Raw genomic sequence first — 20,093 nt, 5'->3', positions numbered from 1 at the left:
TTCCCACCAATCTAGATGATGCTTGACCAGTTCATCTCATCAGACCAGTTAGGTCGCTCACTCACCAAGACCAAGGTAACTTGACGAAGAATAGACACTGAATCCAGGTACATGGAAACAAGATGGCACCTAATGTTGATGGAGATTGCACCACGTGTGCCATGCGGTGATGTTGATGCTAATCAATTCTCGTCGTGCTGATGCATCAGTGAGACACCTTCAATCTTTCAGTCCGAGCAACATCTCTCTCCTAGTCTCTACAGGTCACCAATTTTACTAGAGTTGGCCTAAGCACATACAAACCTGTGGACTGTGGGGTGCAGTTTTCATCGTTTCAGTTATCTGCTACACATGTTTTCATTTTTTGAAAGTAAACCCCGTTTCATCGTCAATCTTTTCCCCAAGGGAAAACTAGCATTTCATCGACCCTTGATCACTTTCAGCCTTCTTTCGATTCGACGGTATTACCATTTGACAAAGTCTGCAGTAACTCCTGACGTTTTTGACTATTAACAAGAATACAAGATGAGATGGTTGTGTGCATCGGGCCGACCCTCATTCCTGGTAAATAATGAAGGAGAAGGCAAGAAAGATAGCACAGCTCAACCACCCCAGGGGCATCAATTGAACGCCCAATGTAAATGCCTTCACATGAAAATTCTGACATCTTACTGTTTATCAATGCCTTGTGTTTCATTAATGAAACTTACATAGTCACATCTTACGACAGGCTACCTCACCGAGACCATCCGGCATGAGGCGCAACTCTGGGCTCGTGCCAGAGCCAACAGGCTACACAACAGTGCCCCATTTTTCTCGCCGCTCAGGTGTTGCACTTAACGCAGTGTTGTCGTGTCCGTCCCTAAGTGCAATACCCGATCTTGTATTTCTTTCTACCTATCAATGAATGATACCGAAGCTTTGCGCATTCGCGAAAAGACATTGCCAGAGTTTTAAGTGTTTACGCAATAGTGGTCAGCACGAGTGAGCCATTACAGATCAGATATCCATCAATTCATCATGAAGACCGAAAAGTAAAGCAAAACCAGCGATGTTTATTCAAGGGCGATAACCAAGCAACTTTTGAGCGACGGAATGCACGGAATAGAGTTACACCTTACAGTGGCTTTACAGGCCAGAAGGCCGGTGAACGCCGTAGCAGCAGGACAAGCAAGCAAAAATAGGAGGCTTTAGGTACATCACAGCTGAAATGGTAGGCACCTTACAGTGGCTGGCGATGGTAGATGCTTATACTTGCTCAGTAGTAACAGACAGATACTGCTACAGGGGGTGGTGGGGGTGTATCATTCAGGCGGCCTCAGGCGATGGCGCTGGCTTGGCGACGACGAAGGGGAAGTCCAGGACAACCACCTTGTCGAGCACGGCCATGAAGGTGGCGGCGAATGCAGAGTGCTTCTCGTGGCCCATGTACGCCGCCAGGTCCTCGGCGCTGGCGAAGCTCATGGAGAAGACGTGGGTGAAGCCCTGCGTCAGCGCCTCCTGGTTCAGCACGTCCTTTCCCCTGCAACCCAACACAAGCAACACTCAATCAATGATATACTCCTATCTCTTGTCTTGTCAGATAAACTCTAGATGGATAGAAGCACTTATGAGTGGCGATGCCTAATCTTGATCTGGTGTCGCCGAATTAGACTTAGAGATGGTTTTGGTCATCGGTGCAAGATTTTAGGGTTCTTGAAAAAAAGAAAAGATGTAGCGGACAGGTTGAAGTGCAATGTGCAGTGAGGTTGGAATCCCTTTTCGGAACAAATGAGATGCAAATGCATACCACCCGAAGAATTTGACGGTGTCGAGCTCCGCGGCGAGCTTGGTGAGCTCCTCAATGATGTCCTCCACCACCACGCCCTCCTTGAACCTTACCAGGCACAGGTGCTTGAACTCCATGGCTCAACAAGTCACAAGTGCAAAGCTAAGCTAAAGCTTTCTCCTCTGGCGGCTTTGCACTTTGCAGCGGATGCGTATCATCACGCCACGGCGCTGGCCGTTTTATGGACGGGATGGGAGCTCTACTCCGGTGAGGGCCACCACCACCGACAGGAATCACCCTCTGTAAATAGGCTTATTTATTTTTTCTTCTTCTTGGCAGTACACTTGTAGTTGTAGACAATGTCATGTCCCTGCTATGCTGTTGGTCTGGAGCACACTGTTAGATCTACCACGAGCCATGAGTGGTCCCCACCGGACCAACACCGGTGTGTGGGGCCCACAGGGGTCTGCTTTCAGAACAAGCATCATCATCATCATCATTGTGGTGTTAGATGTTGTGATCCCGAATTCTGGATCAGAATTATGCAGCACTGTACTGGTTCCAGTTCCCTGCAGTGTAGGTCAGTTAACCTCAAACCAGCCAATGGCAATTGGGTTAAGTCACTTAACCATGGTGAGTTGGAGAAACCATACACTGAAGCAGCAGCACGCTGCTACTTCCAAGCGGATGCAAACAGGACACCAGCTAATAATGATGCTGTTCATGAAGAATTCTCTTATGGATGCATGAGCGCGACATCTTCAAAATGTTTGTTAGATCATCAGTTCATGATCTGCATTAAAACAGTCGTCTCAACCAACAAATCAAGATGCCCTACCCATCCTGTTTGTTCAGCTCATCTGCATTAAAACAGTCATCTCAATCAATATGTTTGTAGCTGTTTTGAATTGGTACATGCACTGATGATGATGCTCCTACAACAACAATTCTCAGTGGCCTACCATAGATGGATACAATGGACTGTTTTCAGTCAAATTATCGAGCAAATGTGGCTTTTCGACAAGAAACCCAAAAGATTTCTCATATTTACATCGGACCCGCGAGAATCTAACCTATAACAGACATCCGTCCGTCCACATGGGCAGATGTTTCCAAGTTTACAGGTTGTTCACAAAAGAAACTCCAAGCAGCTACTTGCCGGAGCTTAGCTGGGGAGATCACGACCTGCTGAGTACACGAGGACTCTCCATGTGCTGTTTTACTGTTTGGTTGTTATTTCGCCGGGAGAGGTAACCTCAGACAGCGTCAAGTTGTCTGGCCCATCCAAGGATGGGCCGAGTACTGTCCGATTCGCCTGGTCGCGTTCGTTTTGAAGAACCTCTGATGCCCTTGGCGAATGCCCCGTGCCGACAAACAGGTAATGGCACGGATCCGATATTGATGCTTCAGGGGAATAAGGAGGTATAGGTATAGGTATAGGTATCACCACTGCACTTGGTAAGGGAGGCGGGATTTGCTTGCTATCGGGATAGTCAGACAGTGAAATTCTACAGACTGGGCACGTTGAATGCTGCTTTAGCCAAGCATCTATGCACACCATATGGAAATTGTGGCCACAGTAAGGAAGAGTGCGGAGCACATCTTTGTCCTCGTATTCTGCAAGACAGACAACACACCTGCGAGCAAAGACACAAACAGTTCAGAGTCTAGATTTTGGTGTAATCAGGAAGAATTGCTAAAAAAAACCTAGCACAAGAGAATGGAAATACAGAATAGAACAGACTAACAGATGCACACACTGTCAATTAGTGAGCCTTTATATAAATAAAAAGATACTAGCCCAGCAAAGCAATGAAGTTTGAAGGACAAATCTGAAAATGGTCAATTAGTGATGCGTATATAAAAATAGGCAAGCAATTTCGGTTGCTATGTTTATTTTTTGGAGTTTTAGGGGAATAATGTGTTTTCTTAGAAACCTTGGTTCTAAATACGTCAATGTGTTTGGTATCAACAAATACAACAGATTTGTAAACCGTGGTATCTCCACTACCATGTTTTTCTTTTGGTAGGGCTAGAAAAAGAGGTCTCTTCCTCTTTTTTTCTAAACCAAACCGAGAAAAACTGCGGTTTTTAGAAACTGAAGTGTTCATTGCCCATGCATTGGAATACTGAGCTTAGATTACTACGGTTAAACTGTGCTGCCAAAGGCTAGCTGGCAAACTGGATGGAACGTAGTGTTTGTTACTAGATACTAAACACAAAAGTGAATCACACAATTGGTGCAAGTAAAGATTACTTCTTCATCCCATAATATAAGATGCAGTTTTGCTAAAGCACATCTAGATGTGCCATAAGTATTGCACATGTAAGTCCTATGTCATTGATCTTACGTCGAGATTCGTGTGGATATTTCCCTTTTTCTTTTTTCTTTTCTCTTTATGCTTGATTCACTCACTTAGATGTGCAATAACTAGAGCACATCTAGATGTGCCCTAGACACACCCTATAAGATGCTATTACAACAATTGTACTCATATACTGGTTGTAGTAACATCTTATATTGTGGGACGGAGGGAGTAGTAAATGATGTGCATCCAGCGAAAGACCTGTTCAACTAACAGCGAAGGATTAGATCGGACATCAGACCACCAAGCCAGTCCTAGCCTCCCTCTAATTAAGCACATGTGAGTACTCAATATACTTAATTGCGATGCCTCATTATTCCTCAGTACGATTTTATTCAGGGGCAGCTCAAAGATATTTGTATTCCAATTATATGTTATTAATCGAGTGGTCTTATCTGTCCAATGAAAATGAAATCTCAGGGACCTCATGGTTCAATAGTCAATCCCCGTTAAACACCATAATCAGGACTCTTGTACTAAAAAGGTCACATAATTTATCTTAGGCACCAACATGCTCAAGGACATTACCTATGGTACTAAAAGAATCTAAAAACACTCTCAAGGACAGCTTCATTACTACAAGAGAGGATCCATCTCCCCATGTGGCATTGCTGCTTGAAGATTTTTCAGTAGTAAGTATTTCTCTATGGCTATGTAGACTGGCATGATCAAATACTCATGCTGAGAAGTGGTCAGAAGAATGCAAATACTTGCCAAAGATTACTGAGGACAATGGTGGGTAGTTTATACCTAGGATAATTACCCCTTTAGGCAGTATGCTTGTACCAACTAACGCCGAGCAAAGCTCAACAATTCTTTATCCATATAGTATAGTCTATGGTAAAGTCGTTAACAAACACCAAAAGCATGAATTTTCGTATGAATAAAACTAGAATTCATATTAGCTAATAATGTGTTACCGGCTTACATTATTCAGGAAGCTGGAACTGAACCATGGCATATCCCAGTCCCACCTCCGTACTAATATTAGAACTCTAACCAAAAAGCATTTCACATGTATGTGGGGGATTCGGTGCTCACAGCACTAGTATCCAAAAGAATCACTAATCTTCACCTTACAATAATGATAGTGAGATCCCTCTTTTGCCACTCACTGAGTGCGCACTCACAGCTAGAAGCTCCTAATTGCAGCGTTGGTTGCCCCAAATCAGTGGCCTAACTAAGAGGATCAACTAAAACCAGCGCGACCGAACTGCAATTCCGATGAATACGAGGGAGGTACTGACTAAATGGCGCTGCACAGTGGAGTAGATTCCAAGTTTAGGCGGCAGGCAACGCAAGGAAGCGCACGGCACGGCACGGGGACGGATTGGAATCGGCGATGGTTGGAGCAAAGGCAGATCGAGGAGGAGCACTTACTGCGGGGCCGCGTCTGAGGAGTCGGAGTCGGAGGATGCGGCAGCTGCGAAGGCGCGGGTGGGGAAGGAGTCGACGGCGGCCAGGTCGAGCCCCCCGGCGCCGGGCCCAGCCGCGGCCTGGGCTCCCAGGCGGTCGACCTGGACGGCGAAGAAGTAGTTGGCGGCGAGGGGCGGGAAGCCCGGCGGGAGCGGCGAGGCGCGGGAGCGGCGGCGGCGGCGGCGCACGAGCGCGCAGACGAGCCTGGAGCAGACGAAGACTATGAAGAGGACGCTGACGCAGAAGCCGAGCAGCGTGAGCACCATGCTCGTGGACACCCCCGACGCCATGGCGCGGCCGGCGCCGGGCGGCGGGTGGGAGTGCGGGTGCGAGTGTGGGCGCTGCCGCTGCTCTGCTCTCCCCTGTCTGCCTGTCTCTCGCTCTCTGTCTGGGTGGTGTGAGTTGTGTTAATAAATGGGATCTGCGTATGCTGCGCACTCACGCCGTTGGGTTGGGCATTCAGGAAGTCGTTGCGTGTCGCGTGGGTTTTTATCCATTCACCCGGGAACGGGAATGGGAGGGGGATGCGATGCGGTGGTGGGGGCGGAGGCGGATCCCGATCGGTGGCCTTCAAGGAGGGGGAAGAAAGGCTGTGTGTGTGGATGCAGCGGGCGGGGCCGTGACACTACGGCGCCAGCGGCAGATAGATAGACACGAATAGGACGGATGGGCGGAGCGGCGCAAAAGGGAAAGATACCGTGTCGACTTGATCACGCGAGGCGAGATAGGTGATGAGGCGTGAGGTTTCAAGCCACGAAACCAAAGCCTGGCCAAGCAGCGAGTCAGCGGCCGAAAGTTGACAAGGATTTTTCACACAAAAGCAAAACCTTTTTTTTTGGAGATGCGGGGTATCGATCCCCGTGCCGCTCGCATGCTAAGCGAGCGCTCTATCATCTGAGCTACATCCCCGATTGAGGGCATTCTTCATTTTGACCCTAATTATATTCTTTTTCTAGGTTGACATTTGCCTCGAAAACGTCCCGCTCAATGATTGGAATGATGCTGTCGCGGCGCAGGTGCTCGGGCCGAACACCTTTGTGCACTTCTTCGACATCGCCTCCGTGCAATGCGAAGATGCCGCCACGCTCAATATGTGGGCTTGGTTGGCGGACCCTAGCAAAATTCTCAAGGTGCAGACCATCACCTTCACCTACAACCAGCCGTCGGCGGGCACCGCCCTGTCCTCGCCGTCGGTCGCCAAGGGCTATGTCGGCACGTCCTGGTCCACCTGGACCTGATCGAGGATTACCTCCCAAACTCGAATAGCCGCATCCCTCGACGCCCTCGCTCGCACCCCCCCCCCCTTTTCAGCTAGCGCTACAGCGTCGTGGACGGTGAGGCCCGCACCCATGACCGCCAGGTGGCGCGTGAGCGACGTCGAGACCACGACTACCGCGACAGAGATGGCGACCACGATGGGCGTGGCAGGCGTGAAGACCGTGCTGGGGAACGTAGTAATTTTAAAAAAAAATCTACGCGCACGCAAGATCATGGTGATGCATAGCAACGAGAGGGGAATGTGTCGTCCACGTACCCTCGTAGACCGTTAAGCGGAAGCGTTATGACAACTCGGTTGATGTAGTCGTATGTCTTCACGATCGACCGATCCTCAGTACCGAACGTACGACACCTTCGCGTTCAGCACACGTTCAGCTCGGTGACGTCCCGCGGACTCACGATCCAGTAGAGCTCGGGGAAGAGTTTCGTCAGCACGACGGCGTGGTGACGATGTTGATGAAGCTACCGTCGCAGGGCTTCACCTAAGCACCGCTACGATATAACCGAGGTGGATTATGGTGGAGGGGAGCACCGCACACGGCTAAGAGATCAACAGATCAATTGTTGTGTCTCTGAGGTGCCCCATGCCCCTGTATATAAAGGAGCTAGGGGGAGGCGGGCGGCCAAAGAGGAGGGCGCGCGCCCTGTTTTCCTAGTTGAAGTAGGAGATGAGAATGAAGGGAGAGAAGAGAGAAGGAAAGGGGGGCGCCGCCCCCCTCCCCCTCCTTGTCCAATTCGGACTAGAGGGGGAGGGGGCGCGGTTGCCCTTGGCCGCCCCTCCTCTTCTCCCACTAAGGCCCATTAGGCCCAATATACTTCCCGGGGGGTACCGGTAACCCCCCGGTACTCCGATAAATGTCTGAAACTTTCCGGAACCTTTCCGGTATCCGAACATAGTCATCCAATATATCGATCTTTATGTCTCGACCATTTCGAGACTCCTCGTCATGTCCGTGATCATATCCGGGACTCCGAACTACCTTCGGTACATCAAAACACAAAAACTCATAATACCGATCGTCACAGAACTTTAAGCGTGCGGACCTTACGGGTTCGAGAACTATGTAGACATGACCGAGACATGTCTCCGGTCAATAACCAATAGCGAAACATGGATGCTCATATTGGTTCCTACATATTCTACGAAGATCTTTGTCAGTCAAACCGCATAACAATATACGTTGTTCCCTTTGTCATCGGTATGTTACTTGCCTGAAATTCGATCGTCGATATCCCAATACCTAGCTCAATCTCGTTACCGGCAAGTCTCTTTACTCGTTCTGTAATGCATCAATACCGCAACTAACTCATTAGTCACATTGCTTGCAAGGCTTATAGTGATGTGCATTATCGAGAGGGCCCAGAGATACCTCTCCGACAATCGGAGTGACAAATCCTAATCTCGATCTATGCCAACTCAACAAGTACCATCGGAGACATCTGTAGAGCACCTTTATAATCAGCCAATTACGTTGTGAAATTTGGTAGCACACAAAGTGTTCCTCCGGTAATCGGGAGTTGCATAATCTCATAGTCATAGGAACATGTATAAGTCATGAAGAAAGCAATAGCAGTAAACTAAAACGATCAAGTGCTAAGCTAACGGAATGGGTCAAGTCAATCACATCATTCTCTAATGATGTGATCTCGTTAATCAAATGACAACTCATGTCTATGGCTAGGAAACTTAACCATCTTTGATTCAACGAGCTAGTCAAGTAGAGGCATACTAGTGACAGTTTGTTTGTCTATGTATTCACACATGTACTAAGTTTCCGGTTAATACAATTCTAGCATGAATAATAAACATTTATCATGAAATAAGGAAATAAATAATAACTTTATTATTGCCTCTAGGGCATTGATACGTCCATTTTGCATCATGCTTTTATATCGATATTTATTGCATTATGGGCTGTTATTTCACATTATGTCACAATACTTATGGCTATTCTCTCTTATTTTACAAGGTTTACATAAGGAGAGAGAATGCCGGCAGCTGGAATTCTGGACTGGAAAAGGAGCAAATATTAGAGACCTATTTTTCACAACTCCAAAAGTCCTGAAACTCCACAGAATACTTTATAATAAATAATGAAAAATCCTCGCCAAAGATGAAGACCAGGGGGCCCACACCCTTCCCACAAGGGTGGGGGGTGCCCCCCCCCCTAGGGCGTGCCCCCCTACCTCGTGGGCCCCCTAGTGGCTCTCCGATGACCATCTTCTCCTATATGAAGTCTTTCGTCGAGAAAAAAATAAGAAGCAACCTTTCGGGACGAAACTCCGCCGCCACGTGGCGGAACCTTGGCGGATCCAATCTAGAGCTCCGGCAGAACTGTTCTGCCGGGGAAACTTCCCTCCTGGAGGGGAAAATCATCGCCATCGTCATCACCAACGCTCCTCTCATCGGGAGAGGGAAATATCCATCAACATCTTCATCAACACCATCTCATCTCCAAACCCTAGTTCATCTCTTGTATCCAATTCTTGTCTCCAAGTCCGGGATTGGTGCTAGTAGGTTGCTAGTAGTGTTAATTACTCCTTGTAGTTGATGCTAGTTGGTTTAATTGGTGGAAGATCATATGTTTAGATCCTATATGCACATTAATACCCCTCTGATTATGAACATGTTTATGCTTTGTGAGTAGTTACGTTTGTTCCTGAGGACAAGGGAGAAGTCTTGCTATTAGTAGTCATGTGAATTTGGTATTCGTTCGATATTTTGATGAGATGTATGTTGTCTAGCCTCTAGTGGTGTTATGTGAACGTCGACTACATAACACTTCACCATTATTTGGGCCTAGAGGAAGGCATTGGGAAGTAATAAGTAGATGATGGGTTGCTAGAGTGACAGAAGCTTAAACCCTAGTTTATGCATTGCTTCGTAAGGGGCTGATTTGGATCCATATGTTTCATGCTATGGTTAGGTTTACCTTAATACTTTTGTTGTAGTTGCGGATGCTTGCAATAGAGGTTAATCATAAGTGGGATGCTTGTTCAAGTAAGAACAGCACCCAAGCACCGGTCCACCCACATGTCAAATTATCAAAGTACCGAATGCGAATCATATGAACGTGATGAAAACTAGCTTGACGATATTCCCATGTGTCCTCGGGAGCGCTTTTCCTTATATAAGAGTTTGTCCAGGCTTGTCCTTTGCTACAAAAAGGATTGGGCCACCTTGCCGCACTTTATTTACTTTTGTTACTTGTTGCTCGTTACAAATTATCTTATCACAAAACTATCTGTTACCCCTTATTTCAGTATTTGCAGAGAATACCTTGCTGAAAACCGTTTATCATTTCCTTCTGCTCCTCGTTGGGTTCGACACTCTTACTTATCGAAAGGACTACGATAGATCCCCTATACTCGTGGGTCATCAAGACTCTTTTCTGGCGCCGTTGCCGGGGAGTGAAGCACCTTTGGTAGGTGGAATTTGGTAAGGAAAAATTTATATAGTGTGCTGAAATTTACTGTCACTTGTTACTATGGAAAGTAATCTTCTGAGGGGCTTATTCAGGGTATCTTCACCCCGACCAGTAGAGAAAAGAGTTGCTCCTCAACCTACTGAACCTATTGAAAATGAAATTCCTTATGAGTATCCTTCGGGTATGATAGAAAAACTGCTAGCTAATCCTTTTACAGGAGATGGAACAAAGCATCCTGATGAACACCTAATATATGTGGATGAAGTTTGTGGATTGTTTAAGCTTGCAGGGATACCCGATGATGTTGCTAAGAAGAAGGTCTTCCCTTTATCTTTGAAGGGAGACGCATTGGTATGGTATAGGCTATGTGATGATACGAGATCATGGAACTATAGAAGATTGAAATTGGAATTTCATCAAAAGTATTACCCGATGCATCTTGTTCATCGTGATCGCAATTATATATATAATTTTTGGCCTCGCGAAGGAGAAAGCATTGCTAAAGCTTGGGGGAGGCTTAAATCAATGTTATATTCATGCCCCAATCATGAGCTCTCAAGAGAAATGATTATTCAAAAAATTTATGCTCGGCTTTCTGATAACAATCGCACCATGCTTGATACTTCTTGTGCTGGCTCTTTTATGATGAAGACTATTGAATTCAAATGGGATTTATTGGATAGAATTGAATGCAACTCTGAAGATTGGGACCTCGACAATGGTAAGGAGTCAGGTATGACACCTAAGTTTGATTGTGTTAAATCTTTTATGGATACCGATATTTTTCGTAAGTTTAGCACTAAATATGGACTTGATTCTGAGATAGTAGCTTCTTTCTGTGAATCTTTTGCAAATTATGTTGATCTCCCTAAGGAGAAGTGGTTTAAATATCATCCTCCCATAGAAGTAAAAGTAGCTGCACCTATTAAAGTTGAAGAAAAGACTATCACTTATAATGATCTTATTGTTCCTACTTCTTATGTTGAGAAACCACCTTTTCCTGTTAGAATAAAGGATCATGCTAAAGCTTCAATTGTGGTTCGTAAAAGCAATATTAAAACATATACACCTCCTGAGCAAGTTAAGGTTGAACCTAATATTGCTATTGTTAAAGAGCTCTTGTCTGATAATATCGATGGGCATGTTATTCAGTTCTGCGGTGAAACTGCTAGAATTGCTAAACCTTGTCCTAAAGATAAACATAGACCTATGGTAGGCGTGCCTGTTATTTCTGTTAAAATAGGAGATCATTGTTATCATGGCTTATGTGATATGGGTGCTAGTGCTAGTGTTATACCTTATGACTTGTATAAAGAAATCAAGCATGAAATTGCACCTGCTGAGTTAGAAGATATTGACGTCACAATTAAACTTTCTAATAGAGATACTATTTCACCAATGGGAATTGTTAGAGATGTTGAAGTCTTGTGCGGGAAAACTAAATATCCTGCTGATTTTCTTATTCTTAGTTCCCCACAAGATAGCTTTTGTCCCATTATATTTGGTAGACCCTTCTTGAATACAGTTAATGCTAGGATAGACTGCGAAAAGAATGTTGTTACTATTGGCTTGGATGATATGACTCATGCATTTAATTTCTCTAAATTTAGTAAACAACACCGTGAAGAATAATAGCCTAGTAAGAATGAAATTATTGGTCTTGCTTCTATTACCGTACCTCCTAGTGATCCTTTAGAATAATATTTGCTAGACCATGAGAATGATATGTTTATGAATGAAAGAAGGAAAATAGATGAAGTATTCTTTAAACAAGAACCTATGCTGAAACACAATTTGCCTGTTGAAATCCTGGGGGATCCCCCTCCACCTAAGGGTGATCCCGTGTTTGAGCTTAAACCGTTGCCTGATAATCTTAAATATGCTTATCTTGATGAAAAGAAGATATATCCTGTTATTATTAGTGCTAACCTTTCAGAGCATGAAGAAGAAAGATTATTGAAAACTCTGAAGAAGCACCATGCTGCAATTGGATATACTCTTGATGATCTTAAGGGCATTAGTCCCACTCTATGTCAATATAAAATAAATTTGGAAGCAGATGCCAAACCAGTCCGTGATCCTCAACGACGTATGAATCCTAAAATGAAAGAAGTGGTAAGAAAAAAATACTAAAGCTTCTAGAGGCAGGTATAATTTATCCCGTTGCTAATAGTCAGTGGGTAAGTCCTGTTCATTGTGTCCCTAAGAAGGAAGGTATTACTATTGTTCCTAATGATAAAGATGAATTGATTCCACAAAGAATTATTACAGGTTATAGGATGGTAATTGATTTCTGCAAATTAAATAAGGCTACTAAGAAAGATCATTACCCCTTACCTTTATCAAATGCTAGAGAGATTATGCAAACATACACATCACTGCTTTCTAGATGGTTATTCTGGTTTCTCTCAAATACCAGTGTCGGCTAAAGATCAATCAAAGACTACTTTTACATGCCCTTTTGGTACTTTTGCTTATAGACGTATGCCTTTTGGTTTATGTAATGCACCTGCTACCTTTCAAAGATGCATGATGGCTATATTCTCTGACTTTTGTGAAAAGATTTGTGAGGTTTTCATGGACGACTTTTCCGTCTATGGATCTTCTTTTGATGATTGCTTGAGCAATCTTGATCGAGTTTTGCAGAGATGTGAAGAAACTAATCTTGTCTTGAATTGGGAAAAGTGCCACTTTATGGTTAATGAGGGTATTGTCTTGGGGCATAAAGTTTATGAAAGAGGTATTGAAGTTGATAAAGCCAAGGTTGATGCTATTGAAAAGATGCCATGTCCCAAGGACATCAAAGGTATAAGAAGTTTCCTTGGTCACGCCGGATTTTATAGGAGGTTCATTAAGGACTTCTCAAAAATTTCTCGGCCTCTGACTAATTTATTACAAAAAGATATACCATTTGTCTTTGATGATGATTGTGTAGAGGCATTTGAAATACTTAAGAAAGCATTAGTCTCTGCACCTATTGTTCAGCCACCTGATTGGAATTTACCCTTTGAAATTATGTGTGATGCTAGCGATTATGCTGTAGGTGTTGTTCTAGGGCAAAGAGTTTATAAGAAATTAAATGTTATACATTATGCTAGTAAGACTCTAGATAATGCTCAAAGAAATTATGCTACTGCTGAAAAAGAACTTTTAGCAGTTGTATTTGCTTGTGATAAGTTCAGACCTTATATTGTTGATTCTAAAGTAACTATCCACACTGATCATGCTGCTATTAAATATCTTATGGAGAAGAAAGATGCTAAACCTAGACTTATTAGATGGGTTCTCTTGCTACAAGAATTTGATTTGCATATTGTTGATAGAAAAGGAGCTGAGAACCCCGTTGCAGACAACTTATCTAGGTTAGAGAATGTTCTTGATGACCCACTACCGATTGATGATAGCTTGCCTGATGAACAATTAAATGTCATAAGTACTTCTCGTAGTACCCCTTGGTATGCTGATTATGCTAATTATATAGTTGCTAAATTTATACCACCTAGCTTCACATACCAACAAAAGAAAAAGTTCTTCTATGATTTGAGACATTACTTTTGGGATGACCCACATCTTTATAAAGAAGGAGTAGATGGTGTTATTAGACGTTGTGTACCTGAGCATGAACAGGAACAGATCCTACGCAAGTGCCACTCCGAAACTTATGGAGGACACCACGCGGGAGATAGAACTGCACATAAGGTATTGCAATCCGGTTTTTATTGGCCTACTCTCTTCAAGGATGCCCGTAAGTTTGTCCTATCTTGTGATGAATGTCAAAGAATTGGTAATATTAGTAGACGTCAAGAAATGCCTATGAACTATTCACTTGTTATTGAACCATTTGATGTTTGGGGCTTTGATTATATGGGACCTTTTCCTGCCTCTAATGGATATACACATATTTTAGTTGCTGTTGATTACGTTACTAAGTGGGTAGAAGCTATTCCAACTAGTAGTGTTGATCATAAAACTTCTATTAAAATGCTTAAAGAAGTTATTTTTCCGAGGTTTGGAGTCCCTAGATATTTAATGACTGATGGTGGTTCACATTTTATTCATGGTGCTTTCTGTAAAATGCTTGCTAAATATGACGTCAATCATAGAATTGCATCTCCATATCACCCACAGTCTAGTGGTCAAGTAGAATTGAGTAATAGAGAACTTAAATTAATTTTGCAAAAGACTGTCAATAGGTCTAGAAAGAATTGGTCCAAGAAACTTGATGATGCATTATGGGCCTATAGAACTACATATAAAAATCCTATGGGTATGTCTCCGTATAAAATGGTTTATGGAAAAGCATGTCACTTACCTCTCAAACTAGAACACAAGGCATATTGGGCTATTAAAGAGCTCAACTATGATTTTAAACTTGCTGGTGAAAAGAAGTTATTTGATATTAGCTCACTTGATGAATGGAGAACCCAAGCTTATGAAAATGCCAAGTTGTTTAAAGAAAAGGTTAAAAGATGGCATGACAAAAGGATACAAAAGCGTGAGTTTAATGTAGGTGATTATGTATTGCTATACAACTCTCGTTTAAGATTTTTTGCAGGTAAACTTCTCTCTAAATGGGAAGGCCCCTATGTTATCGAGGAGGTCTATCATTCCGGTGCCATAAAAATCAACAACTTTGAAGGCACAAATCCGAAGGTGGTAAATGGTCAAAGAATCAAACATTATATCTCAGGTAATCCCATAAATATTGAAACCAATATTATTGAAACCGTAACCCCGGAGGAATACATAAGGGACACTTTCCAGAACGTTTCAGACTCCGAAAAGGAATAGGTATGTGGTACGGTAAGCAAACCGACTCCAAAACAATTTTTAAGGCAATATTTCTCCGTTTTGGAATATTTAGAAAAATAGAAAATTAAGTAGCAGTCCGGGAAGGACACGAGAGCCCCACGAGGGTGGAGGGCGCGCCCCCTACCTCGTGGGCACCTCGTGTGCTTTCTGGACTCCGTTTTCTTACAGAACACGTATTTTGGTCGGTAAAAATTCATTATATAATCTCCCGGGGGTTTTGACTCCCGTATCACGCAAAATCTCATGTTTTTGTTTCGAGCTGTTTTTCTGACAGATCTAGATTATCATGACGTCCCCAAGTGCTTCCAAGGACAAGTTCTTCGAGAAGGTCATCAACCCTTACCTCGCGGAGGTGCTGCGACACCCTCAAACCATTGAGGTGCATGATGGGTTGCTGCACATCCGTGATGCTGAGGGACCAAAGGGAACCGGAAGCATGGAGACGAGGCTCAAAGCAATGGAGCAACAAGTTTTCAAGTGCCAGGGGATGGTGGAGCGTGGAATCAACGCTAGCCACACGATGCTCGCAGAGTTCACTAACAACTACAAGCCGGATGTCAAGAACACCGAGGAGGCCATCTTCAAGCTACATGAGAGGATCGAGCACCTCCAAGCCCAAATCTATGACCTGCAAAACCAAAACTGTGAGTATGAATATAGATTCAAAAGAATGAGTTTGGCTGCAGATTCGAGGATTCCGGAGACTCGATCATCCTTCTATGATGGTGAACCTATGCCTTGGAATATGGATGACAAGTCCGCATCATCAAGAACACCTCCACCTTCTTCACCAACCAAGGAGATATAATCACATGGGTATGGGCACTCCCCTTGGCAACTGCCAAGCTTGGGGGAGGTGCCCCGGTATCGTATCACCATCACTCCTATCTTTACCATTTTCCTTAGTTCGATCCCATTAGTAGTATTTTGATCTAGTAGAATAAAGTTTATGGCATGATCTAGTTTTAAGTTTTGCTTTATGATCTCTCTATGTAATCGAGTCCGTGAGCTATATAATAAAGATTAGTGTTGAGTCAAGGGCTTGATTTTCTTGCTATGACCTTAGGTGAATAAAATAAAAGAGAAAAAGAATAAGAAGAAACAAAAGTTCATATTGATCTTATTGATAGTAATGACTTCACATAGAAAGAGTGTGATGATTAAAAGTTGTTGGGAGTTGGCAGACATAGCTTTGGTCATCGTTGCAATTAATAGGAAGTAATAAGGAAAGAGAGGTTTCACATATAAATATACTATTATTGACATCTTTTATGATTGGGAGCACTCATCAAAATATGACATGCTAAAGAGTTGATGTTGGACAAGGAAGACAACGTAATGGGTTATGTTTTCTTATATCTGAGATAAAGTATGTTGTCATGGATCATCCAACATGTTGAGCTTGCCTTTCCCCCTCATGCTAGCCAAATTCTCAGCACCAAGTAGAGATACTACTTGTGCTTCCAAATACCCTTAAACCAGTTTTGCCATGAGAGTCCACCATATCTACCTATGGATTGAGTAAGACCCTTCAAGTAAGTTGTCATAGGTGCAAAGCAATAAAAATTGCTCTAAATATGTATGATTAGTGTGGGAGAGATAAGCTTTATACGATCTTGTGATGTGGAAGTAATAAAAGCGACGGACTGCATAATAAAGGTTCATATCACAAGGGGCAATATAAAGTGACGTTCTTTCGCATTAAGATTTTGTGCATCCAACCATAAAAGCGCATGGCAACCTCTGCTTCCCTCTGCAAAGGGCCTATCTTTTATTATTATCTTGTACCTTATGCAAGTGTCATGGTGATCTTCACCTTTCCTTTTTTACATTTTATCCTTTGGCAAGCACAGTGTGTTGGAAAGAACCCGATATATATATATATATCTAATTGGATGTAGGGGGGCATGAGTTATTATTGTTGACATTACCCTTGAGGTAAAAGGTTGTGGGGCGAAACTATAAGCCCTTATCTTTCTCTGTGTCCGATTAAAACTCCGTAACCACAAGTATTGCACGAGTGTTAGCAATTATAAAGGACTAGATGATAGTTGAGTATGTGGACTTGCTTTTTAGATCTGACATAGACTCTTTCTGATGTTATGATAAATTGCAATTGCTTCAATGACTGAGGTTATAGTTTGTTGGTTCTCAATAAGGTTTTTGATTCATACTTTTGCATTGTGAATAGATCATCACTTGAACATAAGTACTCATATGAAAATATCTATATATGTTGTTGTTATGAGAATAATCATGATGCCTTCATGTCCGTATTCTATTTTTATCGACGCCTCTACCTCTAAACATGGGGACATATTTATTGTTATCAGCTTTCGCTTGAGGATAAGCGAGGTCTAAGCTTGGGGGAGTTGATACGTCCATTTTGCATCATGCTTTTATATCGATATTTATTGCATTATGGGCTGTTATTTCACATTATGTCACAATACTTATGGCTATTCTCTCTTATTTTACAAGGTTTACATAAGGAGGGAGAATGCCGGCAGCTGGAATTCTGGGCTGGAAAAGGAGCAAATATTAGAGACCTATTTTTCACAACTCCAAAAGTCCTGAAACTCCACGGAATACCTTATAATAAATAATGAAAAGTCCTCGCCAAAGATGAAGACCAGGGGGCCCACACCCTTTCCACGAGGGTGGGGGGCGCACCCCCCTAGGGCGTGCCCCTACCTCGTGGGCCCCCTGGTGGCTCTCCGATGACCATCTTCTCCTATATGAAGTCTTTCATCGAGAGAAAAAATAAGAAGCAACCTTTCAGGACGAAACTCCGCCGCCACGAGGCGGAACCTTGGCGGATCCAATCTAGAGCTCCGGCAGAGCTGTTCTGCCGGGGAAACTGGAAATCATCGCCATCGTCATCACCAACGCTCCTCTCATCGGGAGAGGGCAATCTCCATCAACATCTTCATCAGCACCATCCCATCTCAAAACCCTAGTTCATCTCTTGTATCCAATTCTTGTCTCCAAGTCCGGGATTGGTGCTAGTAGGTTGCTAGTAGTGTTAATTACTCCTTGTAGTTGATGCTAGTTGGTTTAATTGGTGGAAGATCATATGTTTAGATCCTATATGCACATTAATACCCCTCTGATTATGAACATGTTTATGCTTTGTGAGTAGTTACGTTTGTTCCTGAGGACAAGGGAGAAGTCTTGCTATTAGTAGTCATGTGAATTTGGTATTCGTTCGATATTTTGATGAGATGTATGTTGTCTAGCCTCTAGTGGTGTTATGTGAACGTCGACTACATAACACTTCACCATTATTTGGGCCTAGAGGAAGGCATTGGGAAGTAATAAGTAGATGATGGGTTGCTAGAGTGACAGAAGCTTAAACCCTAGTTTATGCGTTGCTTCGTAAGGGGCTGATTTGGATCCATATGTTTCATGCTATGGTTAGGTTTACCTTAATACTTTTGTTGTAGTTGCGGATGCTTGCAATAGAGGTTAATCATAAGTGGGATGCTTGTTCAAGTAAGAACAGCACCCAAGCACCGGTCCACCCACATGTCAAATTATCAAAATACCAAACGCGAATCATATGAACATGATGAAAACTAGCTTGATGATATTCCCATGTGTCCTCGGGAGCGCTTTTCCTTATATAAGAGTTTGTCCAGGCTTGTCCTTTGCTACAAAAGGATTGGGCCACCTTGCAGCACTTTATTTACTTTTTTTACTTGTTGCTCGTTACAAATTATCTTATCACAAAACTATCTGTTACCCCTTATTTCAGTACTTGCAGAGAATACCTTGCTGAAAACCGTTTATCATTTCCTTCTGCTCCTCGTTGGGTTCGACACTCTTACTTATCGAAAGGACTACGATAGATCCCCTGTACTTGTGGGTCATCAGGCATATTTCCTTCAGTCTCCCACTTGCACTAGAGTCAATAATCTAGATTACACAGTAATGATTCTAACACCCATGGAGTCTTGGTGCTGATCATGTTTTGCTCGTGGAAGAGGCTTAGTCGGCGGGTCTGCAACATTTAGATCCGTATGTATCTTGCATATCTCTATGTCTCCCACCTGGACTTGATCCCAGATGGAATTGAAGCGTCTCTTGATGTGCTTGGTTCTCTTGTGAAATATGGATTCCTTTGCCAAGGCAATTGCACCAGTATTGTCACAAAAGATTTTCATTGGACCCGATGCACTAGGTATGACACCTAGATTGGATATGAACTCCTTCATCCAGACTCCTTCATTTGCTGCCTCCGAAGCAGCTATGTATTCTGCTTCACACGTAGATCCTGCCACGACGCTTTGTTTAGAACTGCTCCAACTGACAGCTCCACCGTTCAATATAAACACGTATCCGGTTTGCGATTTAGAATCATCCGGATCAGTGTCAAAGCTTGCATCGACGTAACCATTTACGACGAGCTCTTTGTCACCTCCATAAATGAGAAACATATCCTTAGTCCTTTTTATGATGTTCTTGACCGATGTCCAGTGATCCACTCCTGGATTACTTTGGTACCTCACTACTAAACTAATAGCAAGGCACACATCAGGTCTGGTACACAGCATTGCATACATGATAGAGCCTATGGTTGAAGCATAGGGAACACTTTTCATTTTCTCTCTATCTTCTGCAGTGGTCTGGCATTGAGTCTTACTCAATTTCACACCTTGTAACATAGGCAAGAAGCCTTTCTTAGCTTGATCCATTTTGAACTTCTTCAAAACTTTATCAAGGTATGTGCTTTGTGAAAGTCCAATTAAGAGTCTTGATCTATCTCTATAGATCTTGATGCCTAATATTTAAGCAGCTTCACCGAGGTCTTTCATTGAAATACTCTTATTAAGGTATCCTTTTATGCTATCCAGAAATTTTATATCATTTCCAATCAATAATATGTCATCCACATATAATATTAGAAATTCTACAGAGCTCCCACTCACTTTCTTGTAAATACAAGCTTCTCCAAAAGTCTGTATAAAACCATATGCTTTGATCACACTATAAAAACGTTTATTCCAACTCCGAGAGGCTTGC

General features: G+C 43.2%; 2 protein-coding genes across 2 annotated transcripts; both read right to left on the bottom strand.

The window, feature by feature from the left end:
- Positions 1-1,035: 1,035 nt before the first annotated feature.
- LOC125508378 (stress-response A/B barrel domain-containing protein At5g22580) lies at positions 1,036-2,287 on the bottom strand. The gene is made up of 2 exons (XM_048673075.2): positions 1,790-2,287; positions 1,036-1,522 (listed from the first exon to the last, which is right to left on the bottom strand). The coding sequence occupies exons 1-2, from the start codon at positions 1,903-1,905 to the stop codon at positions 1,309-1,311; spliced, it is 330 nt and encodes a 109-aa protein (XP_048529032.1). The 5' UTR covers positions 1,906-2,287; the 3' UTR covers positions 1,036-1,308.
- A 360-nt stretch (positions 2,288-2,647) lies between these two features.
- Positions 2,648-6,099, bottom strand: LOC125508377 (RING-H2 finger protein ATL67). The gene is given in 3 exon segments (XM_048673074.2): positions 2,648-3,005; positions 3,008-3,405; positions 5,515-6,099. Coding segments are annotated over 3 exon segments (783 nt in total). The 5' UTR covers positions 5,841-6,099; the 3' UTR covers positions 2,648-2,946.
- Positions 6,100-20,093: the final 13,994 nt, after the last annotated feature.

The sequence above is a fragment of the Triticum urartu genome, chromosome 5A (assembly GCF_056163025.1).
Source record: "Triticum urartu cultivar PI428250 chromosome 5A, HENAU_Tu73, whole genome shotgun sequence".
Lineage (NCBI taxonomy): Eukaryota > Viridiplantae > Streptophyta > Magnoliopsida > Poales > Poaceae > Triticum > Triticum urartu.
The sequence above is the reverse complement of the archived record's forward strand: the minus strand, read 5'-3'. Positions and strand labels throughout refer to the sequence as shown.

Coding starts and splice junctions, on each gene's coding strand:
- LOC125508378 (XM_048673075.2), bottom strand. CDS start 1,905: ATGGAGTTCAAGCACCTGTGCCTGGTAAGGTTCAAGGAGGGCGTGGTG. Junction 1,523..1,789: donor ACCGTCAAATTCTTCGGGTG/GTATGCATTTGC, acceptor GTTGGGTTGCAG/GGGAAAGGACGTGCTGAACC.